At 32.3% G+C, this 19,819-nt stretch overlaps 1 protein-coding gene across 3 annotated transcripts in view; it reads right to left on the bottom strand.

The window, feature by feature from the left end:
* Positions 1 to 19,819, bottom strand: part of LOC118187104 (uncharacterized) — a 149,362-nt gene that overhangs the window by 32,427 nt on the left and 97,116 nt on the right. For 2 of the 3 annotated variants that reach the window (XM_035357296.2, XM_035357298.2), the window contains exons 16-20: positions 17,622 to 17,881; positions 17,450 to 17,511; positions 10,366 to 10,523; positions 5,425 to 5,670; positions 1,558 to 1,652 (exon numbers count right to left, since the gene is read on the bottom strand). In XM_035357296.2, the coding sequence (XP_035213187.2) occupies positions 1,558 to 1,652; positions 5,425 to 5,670; positions 10,366 to 10,523; positions 17,450 to 17,511; positions 17,622 to 17,881 (821 nt within the window). The remainder of the gene's footprint in view (positions 1 to 1,557; positions 1,653 to 5,424; positions 5,671 to 10,365; positions 10,524 to 17,449; positions 17,512 to 17,621; positions 17,882 to 19,819) is intronic. The other variant, XM_035357299.2, reaches the window with a different exon arrangement.

Here is a 19,819-nt window from a genome sequence, read left to right on the forward strand (position 1 = left end):
GGAAAGGGAGCAGTTACAGTGATCGGTAAGCAACACCGATTAAGTTACAATGACTGGTAAGAATACCAATAAATAATGCATGACAACAATTTTTTTGTAGCCAGATTTGGAAGGACATGTGGTTCCAACAGGATGGTGATACATGCCATAGTACTAAATAACACCACTACTGGCATATTACAAAAAAGTTTGGTAAAAGCATAATTTCACGAAATACAACTGTTAGTTGTCCTCTCAGAATTTATAATTTGACTCCTTTTTTTATTTTTTGTGAGACTGTTTGGAGTTGTTTGAGATTACTTTTGTGAGATTAAAAAGGAGTACAAATTAGAATGTATGACAAACTGCTATATGGTCAGCAAATATGAATACTGTAACAGAGTACATGACAAAAAATTTCGGTTAATCACACAGTTGGTATAATTTTTATAATTATATATATATATATATATATATATATATATATATATATATATATATATATTGTAAATTATATCAGACAGCCATACACCACCTGACCTTTATTTTCACTATCATTGGTCATAAAAATATACTTCCAATTACAAAAATTCAAAAAATTAATTTTGTATAAAATATGAAAGTTAATACGTTACACGTTCCTCTGGATCCCTATATTTATATTTAGGGAAATACTGTACTCAACACAAAAAATAAAGCACAAAAAATTTCAGTTTCCATACGGCAAAAATTCACCAAGAAATTTTACATAAAAACTGGGAAAAATATTTTGAGGCTGTATATACAAATTGAGCAGCAAAATGTTTGCATTTGTATGACTGAAAACATAGAAAAAGGTCTCTGATGTTAAGAGATTACACAGTAAGTATTTCTATGCAGACTACAGCGGCTTTTGTATTGTCTCTTGACGACTTTGGGTTCTGGTCACAGATTGGATTCCATTCGTTGGTGCCGCCATTTTTTTAAACGATTTTAAATGCATTAGGGTTCTCTTTGGACTTCAAAAAATTTTTAATATGATTTGGACAAATACATAAGGGTTGGTTCTCTTTGGACTTCAATTAGGGTTCTATTTGAAAATTAATATAATTTGGACTTCGATTTGGGCGGGGTTTAATTTTTTTTTTAAATTCGATTTCAAATGCGCGTCTGCACACATTTGAACTAATCATTTGAATACAGAGACAAGCACTACTACTATTAATTTGGTATCTTAGCCAGAATGTGAAGAAGCTTATTATCTTAGCCAGAATGTTGCATTGTCAAACGCAACACGTTTGAAACAATGACCTGTAATTTGCTTGGATTAATTTGGTGTGTTTGTTGGAAGATGGATGAATCAAATGATTTATTTGATGTCTGTATTCTTTAATTTTTTTAATATATATATATATATATATATATATAATTTATTTACTAAAAGAATATTGATTATATTATCTCCTAATAAATTAGCTGAAAGACCATAATGCTAAAATTGGAAGATTTGGGGAAAATTTAGTTGTAACCTAAAACTGCATTCCAGTAATGCAGTTAAATTAAAAATATGAAATCAGATATTAATATTATTATACTTACGTATACCTGAGGCGTAGGCTCTGGATTAGATACTTGTGTTGCAGTTTCTGAGGAACCACTTTCAGTCGAAAGTAAGGAAGCTAAACTATCTGTTACTTAAAAAAAAAAAAAAAAAAAAAAAAAAACTTTAATCAGAAATGAATGAGATATGAAAATTTTCACATAATTTTATTGTCTATTTTATAATTTTGCTTTTAAAATAATAAAGCATGATTAACTTATTCAATTACTGAGCCATTACACAAATTAGAATGCATAAAACGTGGACAATATGAAACCGTAATTTACGAAATAAAGAGCAATCATGATCTAAAGGGTGTCAAAATTTACAAAAAAAAAAAAAAAAAAAAAAAAAAAAAAAAAAGAGCTTAATATTTATTTGTTTACTTTAGTAAACATTTCTATCAATGTAAGTTGTTTAAGTTGCTTCGTTTTTTTATGCTAATACTTTCTCTTTAACTCTATAAACAGACATAATTTCTTGTTCAGTTACAAAGTTCCACTGTTCAAGTCCTGTAATTGCTGTGTCGAGAATACCGACTAACTTGTGAATTGAAATTCGTTCGTTTTCACAATAACGTTCTCTGTTACTTTCTTCACTATTGGAAGTGCACATGGGTAAACACTTTACTAGCTTTACATACATACGTAGCGGATGCACGCGTCAAACGCACATGCGTACGTTTGTGGCTTTGAGATCCGGGCTACGGACTTTATACTGTATTACCATTATTTTAATTATATTTACCAATCTTAGGTACTATTCGGTTTCGAGGGCCGTAAAAAATCACCAAACTATTGTTGATGCCAGTGCTGCCAAAAGTAATTGCGGCAACCCTAACGCAAGTAATGAAGTGTAATAGTAAATAACTATCTAAATATTGATGTTTTAATTTGGATGAAAGGTTAATTTCATATAATATTTCACTACCGAGTTATCGTTAAAGCACAATGTTATCTCGTTGGTTGTTCAAACGTAATTTTCTATAATGAATGATGCTTTTTCTTTGAAAACATTTTCGGTAAAGTGCAGAATTGCCCGCTTATTTCTTTGCCGCTTTTTACAAGGGTAAAAACAATTGGAATTTTGTCAATTTTCTTTTACTTTTTAAGTGAAAATAGGTCGATGTGTACGTTGACAAAGTCAAGGGTGTGCGCAGTGCCATTTTTGTGCAATTCTAGGATATTATTTTAAGTGAAAATAGGTCGATGTGCACATGGATACCGAGTATGTGCAATTCTTAAAAACGCGTCCCCAAAATTCTATTGCCGACTTTTTGTCATGGGCGATTCCCAAATTGTTAAATCCATAGGATATCAAAAAAGAATTTAAAATCAAAAAGAATTTAAAATTAAACTAGTATTTCAATGGCGTCTTAAGAAATGTAGAACTATATAAACTTACGCAATCTGAAATCAGCGCGTACAAGTGATTTAGCACGCTGTTAAATGGGTGTGTTTGCTAGTTTTGGCGCTTTCGTGCATACATTTTCGGTGCAATTTTTTTACGGCCCTCTAAACCGAATAGTACCCAATCTTATTATATTTATATAAATAAAATTATGAACAAATTCACAAATCCCAATATAAAAAATTTTGTATATAAACTGATCTTAAAAAAGCCAAAATGTTGATTAAGTCACCAAATTTAGAACTTTGTAATAAAAGAATTCACAGTTCAGTCACATTTTCATTTCTCTCTGAATTGCTGTTATCAGTTGCTTTTGATGTAATATTTCATGAACTCATCATTCACAAAAAAATATATAATTCTGAAATGTTTATGTTTCACTTCTGTCCCCAAAACTCAAGTATCGCACTGTTATATTAGAAGTAGGAACAAATTCCAATGATAACCCATTAAATACATATTTGTGAATAAATCTCCAAAAAATATTTCTTCAAAATGCTAATTCCCACTCAAATTATCAGTTGTGAAAAAACAGAGATGTCACATGAGTAAAATTGACGACTTTAAGGACCAAAAATCCTTTCCAAAAAAAAAAAAAAAAAAAATCTAAGGACCGTATAAATCTTGTTTTAAGGTAGGAGTAACATGGAACTTTTTCTTTTACAAGCTGTTATTTTGCACTTGTAAGAAAGGAAGGTTTCTAAGATTGTCCATTTTGTGGCTAACATTATTATTATGTTGAATATGATGAAGTTTGATTTTTGGATATATGGGCAGCTACCAATGCCTAAAGTATGGCAAAGAATCTGATTTGCTTAAGGAACTTTGGCACAGTGATACTCCCAAATATTTATGAGTAATTAAATTGTGTGAATTAAAACTTTAAAATAGAAAGTTCCAATTAAAATTATGTTTCATTTAAAAAATAATTTAATCATTCATTGTATATAAATATTTATTACATTCATGTCAATTGAAGGGATTTTAAACAATGCTGTCAACTGAAAAATACTTCTAGCATTAAATGGAATAACAATTAAAAATTTTTATGTACTTTTTATGTACCCAGGATCACAGGTGAATTATGCAAAATTGCATGACGACCAACTTTGACACTTAAATAGAAGCCCCTAATAAATGTCTTAAACTGTTTAATGTGGCACTGTAATAGGTTCTCCAACATTGTTGGATGTTTCAACTAACAAACGTAGATGAATTTCGTAACTTCTCTTTCTGCTCATAAAGTTCATTGTTTGTACTACCTGTTTCCATCTCCGAGACATTGGTGTATCATGGAAGTTTTCCTTCTTCCCCCATTATAAATTCTTTAATTATTGCCAGAGGATAAGGATTGCTTTCCTTGAAGAATAGAACCCCCTTGTTACTTCCAAAATTGCCTGGCCTAGTTTCTAAAGAAAAAAAAAAAAAAAAAAAGAGGGGGCAACAGCTCTCTCACTATTGAAGATTTTTCCAAATGATAGCTTGATGTCGAAATAAAAAACTTTGACATAAACACTAAACTCAAACTCTGGATTGAGGCAATTTATAGGGAAATATTAAAACATAAAACTTATAAAATGTTCTAGGTTGACTTACTAAAAACACATTTAAATATTAGTAAATTAGGCAGTAAGTCAACTTCCAATTTTGAATAAATTTAGTCCCTAAAAACTTTGTAGATGCACTATATATATACTATATGAATTTCTTGTACTTTTCCCTTCTCCTGCTCTGAACTCCTAAGACTTTTAAGTTTTACATATTTTACTCAAAGTAGGTATACAGAATGATTTCCAAACACTTCTTTTGAATAGTTACCCCTTTCCATTTGCAGCTTCCTATATCAAAGGCATATCAGGAAGTTCTGCCACCACGTAGCAGTGCAGACCACTCAAAGTCCGAAAGAGGAATGATGCCCAGTAGAATAAATTCCTCATATATAAATTATATCTAATATAAAATTTTAGATAGATATAATTTATATATAAATTTATATATAAATTTTATATTAGATAGATATAATTTATATATAATGAATTTATATATATATATATATATATATATTACATATAATGAATTTATATATAATGAATATTATTTAAATATAAAATTTTTATCTACTGTTCAACAGCACCCTATACTGCTTCAATGCACCATTTTCCCACGTATGTTCTATATAAAAATCTGCTTATTTCAGCCAACTCTATTTTCCTTCATATTTTTAACAGATACTTTTTAATAGTCCTGTAAACATAATTAGCTACTTCTAATAATCTTCAGAGTTTGCTTTAATTTATTATATACTGTTTAATTACAAAAAATAACTATTTTATACTTTACACTTATATTTATACTTTGAAATCATAACAACTCAGAAGAAATATATGTAACTAAATTATTGAGAAGCACATTTAACTATAAATTAATTATAAATACACAAAAAAGAAAATACATACCAGCATTGTTGGCAGAAACAGAATGCTCAGAATAAGAAACATCGGGAGAATGTGCCTGAATTGTGGCAGACGCATTCAGTTGACTAGAAGTTGAACATAATGAACTTCGGGAATGAGATACATCTTTGTTACAGCTTTCAATGGAAGATTGAGATGTCACATCATTTGACAGTGTAACAGGAAATTCTGTAACTTGAGGTTTCTCTTCTGACTCAAAATATTCATCAGAAGAAGCACTTTGATTGACTATAAAATACCATACATTAGTAAAAATATTTTATTAAATTTTATAACTCTAGATTCAATCTTTAAGTCCATTTTACAGAATATTTCATACTTCAGTAATACATTTTTAAATGAAGAATTTAATTAATAATGATTGTGTTACAAATTTTGTCTATATGTAAATAATTCTATTAAAATTATATGTGAAATTGTAGTATCTTTTGTATAACATAATATGAAACCTCTGAAGAGATAGAGCTCTGCCAGAAAAATAAAATTACAGGAGCAAATCTATCTAAGATTGAGGTAAATGCCTATCTTGATAAATTGGCAAGATATTGCCATGCTGGCAATGGGTTTGATGACTAATTTTTGTCGGCAATATGGCAACAAATCACCAAAAGTCCGCAAACTTAAGGCCAATTTAGTGGCATTTTTGTTCAGTCTCTGTATGTCCAAAATTATCTTTACATACCCAAAAATGATGATATTCAATGAAATATCGAATCAATGTGATCCGCATTTGCAGGGAATGTGTGAAAACCAAGCCTAATTAGCATTATCCAATCAAAAGTAATCAAACGGTTTGTGATATGCAAATCTAGGCATTACGTCATCCAAGGGTGAATCAAACGCTTTGTGCAAACTGAATATTTGAGTGAATTTCTGCAACATAGCGTTTGATTTCAGTGTGTAGGGACTCAAAGCGGTTTGTTATGGCTTCGAAGTATCATTTGGAAGAATCTGTAAAGTGGCGAATTATCGGCCGTTTAGAAGCAGGGCAGTCAATCATGGAAACAGCCACATGTCTGAATATTTCAAGACAGACAGTCTCTAAGCTATGGAAACAGTTTCAAAATGATGGAAGTGTTGTAAGGAGGCCTGGACAAGGTTGGAAACGAATGACAACTGCTTCTGAAGATCGGTATCTGGCATTAACTGCCCGTCGTAACAGAAAGGCTACTGCTCGCCAGTTAAGTTCAGAGCTTGCAGCCGCCACTGGAACTGTTGCAGTTGCATCACAGCAAACAATATACAGAAGGCTTAATGAAAAAGGCCTTTATGCCAGAAAGCCAAGGGTATGTGTTTTACTGTCTTCACAGAAAAAGAGGGATCGCTTTAATTGGTGTAAAGAACATCAAAACTGGACTGAACATCAATGGCCCCATGTTCTCTTTACTGATGAGTTGCGGTTTAGTTTAACTGGTGATTCTAAACATGTTTACATCTGGAAGGAGTCAGGAACACGAAATGATCCCTCGAACATTGTGGAACGTGACCATTTCGGTGTGTGTGTTGGTGTATTTAATTATGGCAAAGCACACTAGGGCTATCTGCCTAAGGGAAGGGATGCCTTCGTGGAGAACTTTTTAAGGGAAACTGGCTCATATACACGTTACACATGGGGAAAACCACGAAAGCACCCATGCAGCCAGCCCGTTCGTGGGATTCGAACCTCGGACCGAACTACCAGTATTCAGCGACTTTACCGCTCGGCCGCTGGTGGGCCGTGACCGTTTCGGTAGTGGAGGTGCGATGGTATGGGGTGGAATAATGATCGATGGATGTACGCCCCTACACGTGTTCAGCAGCGGATCTGTGACAGGCCAGATATATCGAGATGAGGTCTTAGATCCTTATGTACGACTTTTCAGGGGTGCATATGGACCTGACTTTTTATTTATGGATGATAATGCCCGTCCACATCAAGCAAACCTCGTTGATGAATTCCTTGAAAGTGAAGGCATTAAGCGAATACCTTGGCCACCAAACTCTCCTGACCTTAACCCGATAGAGAACTTATGGGACTACCTTGGAAGAGCAATTGCACGTATACATCCTCCTCCTAGAGATGTAAATGCTCTGAAGACGGCATTGCTGGAAGAGTGGAGATTAATTCCCCAACTGTGGTTAACAACGTTATTTCCAGCCTTAAAACACGTTGTGATATGTGTGTACAAGTCAGGGGAGATCATATTCCATATTAAATTCGTAAGACTTAATTCTTTTTCTGAATCATTCCTTTTTTTCTTAACTCTCTTTGTCACACTTTATTACCATTTTTATTGTTTCATGCTACAATTTTATATCATATGAGGTGATCTTCAATTTTTTTCTTTTGCATTTATGTGTCATCATGTTATGTATGATTCCACGAAAATTCATTAAATTATAAGTCATAGTCTCTGAGAAATCCGTGAATTCATGCATGTAAACATAATTTTGGACATGAGTATTATTAGTACTATGTGTAACTGTTAACGTATTAGCTTTCTATTAATTTCAAGAAATGGAAGGTGCTAGAGATTTCACAGCGGCTCGGAGAAAAGTACATGAAACCTTTACAGTCAACTCTGAACTAAAAAACTGAGAGCTCTCAGAGTTGACTTTGGGGTATTGCAAGCTTCACTATTTAAATGTGCTTTTCATTCCGTTATGTTTAACATTTTTCGTAGTTTAAATGGTGACTACGGAATGTTCTGTTATACTCAGAAGAGCTGTATGAGTACTTTCATGGAAAGTCCCAGAACTGTAAAGTGTTTCTTTTGGGAAAATAAATTTTATCATGCTATCATCTTTTTCGTATGCATTCAATCCATTACAAACCTGTAGCATGCAACAACTGTATAAATTAATGCAATTGTTTCTTAACTAGCAAGTTAGGCAACTAGCCTTCATATGTTTTGCCCAAATTAAATCCAATCCAATTCAATGAACTAGTAGTTAAAATGTATTAGGAGTTTCTTCTCCTACTCAAAACTGAAACAAAAACAAACGCATAAATAGTACAATTCTTTAATAGCAGTTACTAAAGATATTCAAATACCACTGGTATTAAGAAATAGCAGAAAATGTAAAGAATAACATAATGAAATTTAAAAAGTTCATCCCTGAAATAAGAATCACTCTTCAAAATAACTTCAAATTTTTCTTGAGCAATAGCAATGATATTTAATTCGGTGAAAGAAAAAAAAAATAGTAAAAAGATTTGCTGTATAAAAAGATGCAAATTCTAATGTGATATGTGCAGATGACTTTTTTTTTTTTTTTTTTTTAAGGTAAAAAGAACGAAAGAAAAAGGGAAAAAAGAAAAGAGTATTTACAGAATGGTGCTTCCTGTTATTTATGAAAAGTCTAGATTGTTCTGTCGTAATGTTAAAAGATTATAATTCTTTTGTAATTTTGTTTCATGAAAAGAGAACTTCTTGTTTAAAAAAGCATTTAGAATGTTAATGAAATTAAAGTTTGGTCTAATGCTTGCAAAATGCTTACATAAAATTATTTCAAAATTTGAAAAGATTAGTTCTTTAGACGTCAAAAGCCTGGCAGGAGAGTAAAATCATTCAATGCCAGAGCTAAGAAAATGCAGCATTTTTATAATGATGTTCAGATCTACCAAAGCATTTGCCCATCATCAAAACTTTGAGGACAGAACAAAAAGTTTTGAAACCTTTCCTACAATATTATCGTTATGAAATTATCCCTGATCAAGAATTATTACCTTCTGGACAAGAAATGCTTGTATTTCAATTTCTTGTTGAAAGAGAAATCTCTGATGAATGGCTATGGAAAATTATGTCGACTGTAGAATCACATTTCTATGATGGTGCTATTAATATGCAAAACTACAGAATATATATCACAGAAAATCCACATCCTCATAAAGCACCTTGTGTGGCAAACATTTACAGCAGCACTTTTGACTGCTCTTTCTTTTATGAAAAAGTCTATCTTAAAAACCTTGTCACCCATTTTGGAAACGGTTAACAATATTAATCTTAATGGTATTAATGGTTAACAGCATTCTATTAGCACTGCATAAGCATCAGTGCCCAAATGCTACTATTTTCATGCAAGCTGGGTTCCAAGGCACATTGGTACACCAAAGGCACAAGAATTTCTTTTTCAGTTTTGGAAATGAAAGAATAATAAAACACTAACTAACAGTAATATGGCCTGCATATTCACTAGATCTGAACCTATATCATTTCTGGTTCTGGGAACAACTAAAAAATGTTATATTTACTGCAAAACCTTGGTTGGTTTGGTTCATTTGATTATCACAAAGCACTCCGGTTAACTGTCTAAAGGGAGGAATGCTTTTGCGGAAGACTTTCTAAGGAAAGCTGGCTCATATACATGCACAGGTAAAACTACGAAAGCATATATGCAGCCAAGCATATTCGTGGGATTTGAATCTTGGACTGAGCTACCAGTGTTCAGTGACTTTACCACTCGGTCGCTGGTCAACCACAAAACTTAGAATTCCATGGAAGTGAAAGCTATCATTATGCACTGTATCTTAAACATCTCTGTAGAAACACTCAGATCTGTTATTGAGCAAGCTATTTTGCAATTTCAATTTCTATTAAAATGGAAAAAACAGAAAGCTGATATTTCTGATGTCTTTCGGGACATTTGTTTCTTACAAAATGACTTTCCATGCTAATAAAATGGTAAGTAGGATTTTATATGTTTAAATAACAACAACACATCTCCTTCAAAGTGTAACCCTCTGCTACTCTCCCATTCTGTTCATACAATTTTAATTCACTGTATGTTTTTAAATTTAATTTCAGATTGTAATATTTCATAATACTGTTTTAAAATTACTTGCACTTCTAAGAATTTTCCTATAATAACTTTCAAAATTCTCAAGAATTTATTTTCCAGATATAAGGATTTTATCCAACAAAATAGATAAAAATGACTTACTTCGCGCTTGACGTGCTGCAACAGCAGCTTTCATTTCTTCAAGAAGTGTTAATGGTGGAGATGTACATGACATATCTCCTTCCAAGTCACACTGAGAGAAATGAGAATCTCCAAAAGATGTATCATCTGAATTTGAAAACCATCCTTCATTCTGTGTCCTATTTAAAGAGGAGGGAAAAGGAGTGTTAATTTTTTAATATACGTAGCGTATTCGGAAACTAAGTACCATTTCATTCTAGCGCTGTGGTAGGCATCCCGTGCATGCGCACTAGTCTTTCTTGTACACTGACTTTCAGTTGTCGCCATTTTGGTTGCTCTATGTTGTGTTTTCAGTTTGCTGTGCACATTCAAAATGTTTAAGACAATTAGTTCTCCCACTGACTGTGAGATTCGTGCCGTGATTAAATTTTTGAACGCGAGGAATGTTAAACCGGCCGAAATTTATCGTCAAGTGACAGAAGTTTACGGTGAATACGCGATAAGTGATGGAATGGTGAGAAAGTGGGTAAGAATGTTTAATGCAGGTCGAACAAATGTCCACGCCGAGGCTCGGAGTGGTCGGCCTTCTGTTGTCACCGATGATTTGGTAAGGAAAGTTGATGAAGCAATTCATGAGAACAGACGCTTCACAATGACAACTCTTTCAGAGGCATTTGCACAAATTTCATGTACTGTTTTGTTCAAAATTGTGTCTGACCGCTTAAATTATCGCAAACTGTGTTCCCGATGGGTTCCAAAAATGCTCACTGATGTTCACAAAACAAAGCGACTTGGTAGTACCCTGACATTTATCACGCAGTACAGTGATGAGGGAGAAAACTTTTTAAACCGAATTGTGACAGGTGATGAAACTAGGGTGTGTCATTTGACACCAGAATTGAAACAACAATCGATGGAGTGGAGACACACTCATTCTCCGAAAAACAAAAGTTCAATGTGACAATGTCATCACAAAAAATGATGTGCACTATGTTCTGGGATAGGAAAGGCATTTTGCTTACTGAATTTCTTCCCAGAGGTGAAACCATTAATGCGGCACGATATTGTGAGACTTTAACAAAACTAAGGTGCGCCATTCAAAACAAACGAAGAGGAATGCTCAGTAGAGGAATTGTGTTGCTCCATGACAATGCTCGGCCCCATACTGCTGTTGTCACTCATTCGTTAATTCCACAGTTTCATTGGGAGCAGTTCGATCACCCGCCGTACAGCCCGGACTTGGTGTCATCCGACTATCACTTGTTCCTGCACATGAAGCGCGAGCTTGGTGGCAAGCGCTTTGGATCTGAAGATTACACGAAAAATGCTGTGGAGTCCAAGTTATCGAAACTGGCGGGAAGTTTCTTTGATGATGGTATACAAAAACTGGTCACCCGCTATGACAAGTGTTTGATCATTGGCAGAAACTATGTTGAAAAATAGTTTAAGACATGTATTTTCATGTAAAAATAAAATTAGATTCGAAAAAAATTGTTTTACTATTTCCCCCCCCAAAAAAAAAACGGTACTTGGTTTCCGAATACGCCTCGTATATATAATTAAAAGAGCAAATATTGCTAATATTCAATTTCTATGCAAAATAGCAACATTCTCAAAAGTTGCCAAAAATACTACATTTTTACACCTAACAAAAGAGAAAAATTTTGAAGTTTTCTCTTCTAATTAGGTAAGTTTCAGAATACAAAATATCCAAATTATGTGTATATAAATTCTAAAATTTAACATTATTTAATGTTTTTAAAACATAAGATACAAAAAATATACTTTTCTTTTACTGCATTCATGGATGCTTCTTTTTCATGCATCTAGATATCAATATTAGCATAATTATTATGATGCACGTGGTTAGTTTATCATTTATGATTGATTTTGCTCATTCTACTTCATCTGATTCAAATATTGTTCAATTTTGTTTTTTAAAATGCTAATTTAATATGCTGCATTCATGAAGTTCTAGCCAAACAAGAGCCAGTAAACATGTGCTAGTGCAAACTCATATTCTAGTGCCAGTTTTAAACTTCTTTCATAATACTTTTTCTTCTTTCAGTAATGCAATTTCAAATGTCATACTCAACCTTATGAATGAATGAATGATGTAGTCAAACTGACAATTATCAAACAAAAACATAATTATATTAATCCTTGTAATACAGTAAATGTTACTTTTTAAAAGCTTAACATTTATTACATGTTCATCTATTTCCCAATTTTATATCTATATCCTGTTTATTTTTAATATTTTGATAGAATTTATTTATTATTATTTTTTTAATTTGTAAAAATTTTACTTTTAATTGAAATAAGATGCAAAAATGTATTTAACTTCAGAGGTTCTTGTTAAGGTAATAAGATGATGATTCTAAGGAAGTTGATCTTCATGTTCAGTCTTAATTGGGTAAAATAAATGAAGAAGAAAGTAATAATGATATAACTGTTGCAGCTAATGATTTATCATAAAATATACCAAATTATTTTTGAAGTTCATATAAATAACAATGAAAAAGAATGTAAAAGATGATTAAAAATCCAAGAAGGTGGAGGGGGGAATTATGAAAATTCAAATTCAAATGCAAAATTAAGAATCTTGAATATGATAATAGTCCTGTAAATGTGGAACATTTCAATACAGAAAAGGTAGTAAGTAAATTAGTAAAAAAAAAAAATTACATTCTTCTCTTATTCTGATGTACATCCTTTTCTCATGGATAAGACAAATATATGATCGGCAAAATAATAGACAATTTTTTATGAAAAAATGAAAAGCCTTTTGCCTGTGATTTGCTGTTTATCAAAACTGGCCTTCAATGTTTATTCCACACATGTATCCCATTTTCCACATATTCAATTTAATTGATTGATAAAATTTATTGTTAATTCATATTTTCTGAGAAAATTCTTTATAAAGATAAAAAATTCCTTATAAATTTCTTACATAATTCCTTATAAAAATATTCAAAATATAAAGCGTAAATGCAATAAATGTTAAATTTAAGTTCTTAAAGAAAATATTTATACAATCAATAGGAATTTTTATAAAATGATAACAGTAGGAAATATTTAAATGAACAATTATAAAAACTCAAAACAACTTGAATGATTTTGCAGCTAAGAATATGGAACTTGCACAAGATCCTTATCCTGTCATGCTTGGCACCATGGAGGTAGGAAGTAAGATGGAGTCGCCCTAAACAAGTTTCTCCTGTACCCTGCTCTGAAGCACCGGCGATCCCTACATGGTGACCAAAACATTGGGTCATTTACCATTGAGTTCAATGGGATTTGACGCGTTCGGATGTAAATATTTTGTAATTACGTCGTAAATATACATATAAATGTATATATTTTCTTTTTCTACAACACTTCAAAGTCCTAAGTATGTGAAAACAACATATTTTTAAACAACATTTCATTCTGAAAGGAATTAAATGCTATACTTTTCACAGGACAGTTTTCTCAGAATGGTTTAATTTGAATGAAATATTTTCACAAGTTTTCATTAATTACATTAGGAAAAAAAAATAAGGTAATTTGATTTTATTCGGTTAAGGTACAAAAATTAAGATCAAAGTTTATTGTATTATTAATATTAAAATTATGCATTATTTCTTTTCTATTTATAGAGCTTCTTCCTAAAATACTTTCTTAAATATGACATGATTTTTTGGCTTCTGAGGCATCTTTTAAATCGAAAAATGTAAGTCAATTTATAATTAATGCTCTATTCGGTTCATTTTAAATTAGAGAATTATTAGGAATTAGCGAAATACTTTAAATAGTACTTGACTTTCTCTGAACATTTCTGAAAGGGAATAAAATAAGTTTTTTTTTTTTTGAAGTATTATTTAAAACTTGTAACTGAGTTATTAAAAAATGTAAGGGGAATAATTCTTTTAATTATACTTATCAAATTTTTCTTTTACCCTTCATTTCAACAATACATATTCCAAAACTCTTTATTATGTTCTTAAGTGTGCATCTCATAGCATTTGCTTTACAATACCTTTTAACAGATTGAACTACGAACGAACTATACGATATATACTATATGAACAATTCTTGCTTAAATAGCTTTATAACGTATTTGTCAACAGGATTTCAATTTATGTTTACAATTCAATATTAAGGTTATTATATATTTAGATAACATTTATAATCATTATAAATTAGATACATTTAATAATTAGATTTCTTCACAGTACTTTCACAGTTGTTTATAAGTGAAAAAATTCTTCATTTCAAATACATTTATAAATAATTTAATGAATTTTTAAATATTTTGTCAAAGGCAGATACATGCTTTTTGCAAGCACATGGCATAAATACCCATACATATTTCCTATTTTTCATTTCCGGCATGTTATAAAAAAAAATTCATAATCAAAATCGCTGTTGTTAGTTATCAAAAAATAACCAAGATGTGATTTTTGTGTAAATGTCATTAAACTATACAAATTGCTATTATCCATCACACTATGAATGTTTCTTTCATGCGAAAGTGTCCCTTTTTCAATTTCTATGGAACTGTCGTGTGTCGAAATACTATCAGAATCTTGTCAAGCGAACTTCTGAATGTAAACAAAGAACACCCCATCTGGTGACCCAAGCTTCAAAGCAGTGCTTCATTTTTAGCGCGGGTTGGCCCCTCCTCCCTTTCCTACCTCCATGCTTGGCACATCTTCAAAATACTGTTACGTTACTTTTCTTCTGACACCAGTTCATATGGGGTTCATAGATTTGGAGTGAATAATGACGACACTTGATAAAGTATCGAAACACACTTTATTTACCAATATTAATCAGATAGCTCCAAAATCACTTTTACACTCGCCGAACTGGTATAAACACGCTGCCATGTTCAGCGACACAGCCTTCACACTGTCAGGCAATAACGGTGGAGACAGCTTCACTGCAAAGAGCCCGAGTACAGCTCCCAACTCTGCTTGGTCATTCTCGGAACTCCACATACTCTCGAGACTCTCAACGTGATGTACTCGATGATACACAAGAGTATAGCCCTTGACTCAGCACAGTCTAAGACAAAGCTCGACGATGCACTAAAAGACTCTCTCAATGCACTCGACAACCAACTCGATGCTAGACTTCGAGACACTCACTATGACTGACTATCAGCTCGCTAGATGAGGCACACACACTAACTGACTGCGGACCAGCAGGGTTTATATAGCTTTCGCCTTGGGTTCGGGAACATTCTGGGCTAAACCGGTAAGAATTTGTTCCAGAAGGTTCTCCATCCGTCCATGGCATATCGCCAATTTTGTCGCCAAATGGGTGATTTCTCGCCAAATGTGGCAACCCTAAACCTGCTTTGTGGTAAAGCTATCTCACCGCGCCTGTACATTTCATAACAATACCGAATAGCCTGTTTCTGAGAGGCGGGGAACTTAAATAAGAAGATATGATATCAAATGGGGTAGGGAAAAACTGATGTCACATCATTTTAGAAATACATGTAAAAATTAATAAAGTGTGAGAGATATCCTTAACCAAAAAGCAAGCTTTACGGTGATTTTCCATGCTGTATAATTGGCTAGGAGTCGTTGCAGGAATGAAGTGTATTCATGATGAACAGCATTCCTGGAGAGTGCTAGTGAGGGCTGCAGTTATGTAAGTCGATGTTCTAATACATTCTATAAATATTCTAGTGAATTTATATCTATAGAATACATGGGCCACTCCATCCAGTGGATTTGTTCACTTTCAAGATAGTCAGTGTTTCAAGATTGTTCAAGTTGACATAATGAGACAAGCATTATCATCCATTAGGGGGAAATTACTACCAATTGCACTCCTAAGCAACTTGGCATATGGATGATGCACCTCATGTCATGTTGGAAAAAATGTGCAAGTCGGTTGTGACCCATTTCACAGATAATTTTCGGAGGCTTACTGTGTACATATACTTTATTGTGTTTTGCTTTGTCCAAACTTTAATATAGGTTGAGGTAGAAAGGGTAAAAGAGGGTTGTGTGGATTTCCTTCCACATAACCCTCTTTTACATAACCTGACATTTATGGTACATCTGCATAATCAAGCTCCTGCCGCTGAAGCAAACTCCCTTACAAACATGTCAATTGCCTACATCTTTTAATAACTACTTCCCCATAACAGTCTTAAGAGCCTGTTGTGGCACATTTTCTGCCTTCACCTAGTTGTTTGCATGCATCACTGGTGTCTTTAAGCTGTGTCCAAATTTCTGAACAGACACTTTTATGCTACTTTTTATGTTTTTACAGACTAGTGTTTGTCCTGTTTCCATTCTCTTAATTACATGCCATATTTCAGAATCTGTCAAATGCCTTCCGAACAAAATGTGAAATTTTGTGACACATGTGAAAATTTGATCCAACTTAGACTAGAACTAGAAGAGAAACACGCTAATGTGACAATCAAAATCGTAAAAACTACCTTGTATTTAGCATAGGTATAATAAAACACTCAATTGATTTTGAGGGCAGCTAAAGGTCCCTCCTCATCCTCATGGTTATAACTAACCACGTGCAGTGCTGATAAGGACCACGTGTTTCTGAGACTCCTTCTCCTTTATTTTCTTCTTTCTAGGTATTTCTTTCTCCTGATGAGGAGGGACCTTTAGCTGCCCTCGAAATCGATTGTTTCATCATACCTACGCTAAATACAAGGTTGTTTTTACGATTTTGATTGATCCAACTTCTTGCATAATCCTTGGAATTAGAATTTTAAACACTCACTTGGCTTTTTCCCACATGTCAAAAGAATAGACGCAAAAATTTGTTTGTTTCTATGCAGTGAATGTGAATCTCATTGGATTACATGATAATACTGATTTTGAGCTACCAATCAACCATCTTTCATTGGACTTAATATAATTAATGTAAAGCATCTTTAAACAGTTGCTACTTTAATTTTTCCTGCCAGTGTACAATAGTACAAAAATATATATACTAAAAATTATGCACAATAATTTCTTAAAAAACTTATATTCACAAGGTCTAAGCATCAAGTAGTACGACGAAATACTCACTTAACATCTGATTTAATGAAATGTGTGATAGTCATAAAACTGAACAATTTACATATACTTACAACATATTTGCACTTGTACTTGTATTGATGAATATATCATAAGCTTCAGATTTATCAGAAGGCTGCAATAGTAAAGAAAAATTTTCTAATTAGACACAGATAAATTTGTTACTGCAGGTCTATTTGACTAATATTTGCATTAAAAAATTTAAAGATCTGTATAAATACATACTGAATCTAGTATGGATTGTTTTTTAATAGAAGGTGGTTGACGATTAGCAAGGCTACCCTTATTTGCTAGTTCAGCTTTGGCTTTTGCTGCACTAGTATCTAGCAGCTCGGTGTGGGGAACAGCTGTATCAAATATCTTTTCACGAGCAGGCTTCCTTTCAACAGTTGATCTTTTTTCATAACATTCTTCATCAGGACTAAATGGAGACTGTAATTCATTGTCTGATGTATCACTATCAGATACATCATGACACTGGACCTCTGGAAAACAAAGACAATCTTCATTGTTAAAAAATAAACAGGAAAGTAGTTTCAAATTTTTTAATTGCAAGACGCTAATATTCAAACATAAAACCTTAGAATGATTTAATTGGAATAAAAAGATTTTTTAAAGGTCCTAATTAAGTCATTTTAAGACTTACCTTTTAAACAAAACTTAATTTTTTTATGTAAAACAGCTCTTATAGAAATTACTTTATTCCCTTTTGAGTGTTTGTAAATTTAAACTATAAGACTTATCTTTCAAATCAAAAATTAATTTGTTATGTAAAACTTAATAGTTTTTACAGAAATCACTTTTTTTCCTCTTTCAGTCTTTGCATATTTGAACTATAAAAAAAATACTGCACATACAATAGTATTTCAGCTTAAATAATAAACTTTTTTAATTACTGTTGTGGGCTACACATTCATCGATATCTCTAAATACTCACTCTAGATAATAAAAAAAAAAAAAGGAAGAAGGCGACAATGTATTATAAAAATTCATGAAATACAACACAATGAATAGAAATAAATAACTAAAAAAAATATGGATATTAGGAAATTCCCCCTTAATGCATGAAAAATATTGTTAGGTTCCCAAAACTAATTACAGAGTAAACTGCAAATCGCAATTCAGCTAACCACTAGCCCTTGCAGTTGAATAACTATCAATCCACCAAACTCTGAGATAGGATTTATATATAGGACAAGCTTTTGGAAGCTTTGGAAAGAATCAGTAATAGGGCTTCAGAAGCATGTTTTGCCAAATCTTCCCAAAAGCTGCTGAGTTGTCAAGAAATAGCCAAATGCTGCCAATGCCCATCAGGAGCATATCTGTTTATTACTCCCATTCCATCTGAACTATTTTTACAATTTACACATTTTGGGGCTCAGAATGACAGTAGCAGTGGTAGTTGTGGAGTTCCTGGTACATTACCAGAAAGGTCATATGTGCCAGACACACAATTTGTTATATTGAAACAACTTGCATATCAACACAAGTTATCATGAACCATAAATTTAAAACAGCAAATGGCTAGCTTATGAATCAAATGAAGTAATAAGGTAATGATCATTTAGGTGAATAAGTATATAAAATTCAGATAATGATTTCTATCAAAAGATGGGACACATTAAAAATACACTATAATAAAATATAAACAAACTAAATCACAATAAATAAATAATGACTAATTTCTTTCAGGTATTGAAATAAATAAGTATTGACCTCTTTCAAGATTAAGAGGCAAGTCACTCTCCTTAAAATGCTTTAATCCAAGTCGTTAAAATTCAGGCACTCTATTAAAAAATGATACACAGATAGAATACTACCACTGTTGAAATAAATTGGCTCAAACTCCACTTTTAGAAGATAATTTTGAGCGACTCAGGAATGGCCAATTTGAATACGAGTCAATACATGGAGGTAGAAAATAAGAGGGGAGGCTCTTTAACTAGTTTTCCCCATGCACTGCCTTGAAGTAGTGGTGCACCTCTCACGGAGGCCAAAACATGTCGTGCCTTGCTGTTAAGATAAATAGGTTTTGGACATGATCGGAGGTAAATATTTTGTAATTGTGTCATAAATACACGTATAAAAGTACATATTTTATTTTTCTACAATATTTCAGAGTCCTAAGTATGTGAAAAGAATACATTTTTAAACATTTTGTTCTCAATTGAATTAAATGTTATAATTTTTCCAAAATAGTTTAATTTGAATGAAGTATTTTCAGAAGTTTTCGTTAATTACATTAAATTGTCAGGTAATTTGATTTTATTCAGGTAATGATTACAAAAAATAAGATCAAAGTTTACTGCATTATTAATATTGTATCCTTTAAACAAAAATCACACTATATAATGAATGCTCTGTTTGATTCACTTCAAATTACAGTACCTTTTATTTAATAGTGAAATATGTAACTTTTTTTA

This window comes from Stegodyphus dumicola, chromosome 3, assembly GCF_044657685.1.
Source record: "Stegodyphus dumicola isolate Sdum_Otavi_A_Nest chromosome 3, ASM4465768v1".
Classification (NCBI taxonomy): Eukaryota; Metazoa; Arthropoda; class Arachnida; order Araneae; family Eresidae; genus Stegodyphus; species Stegodyphus dumicola.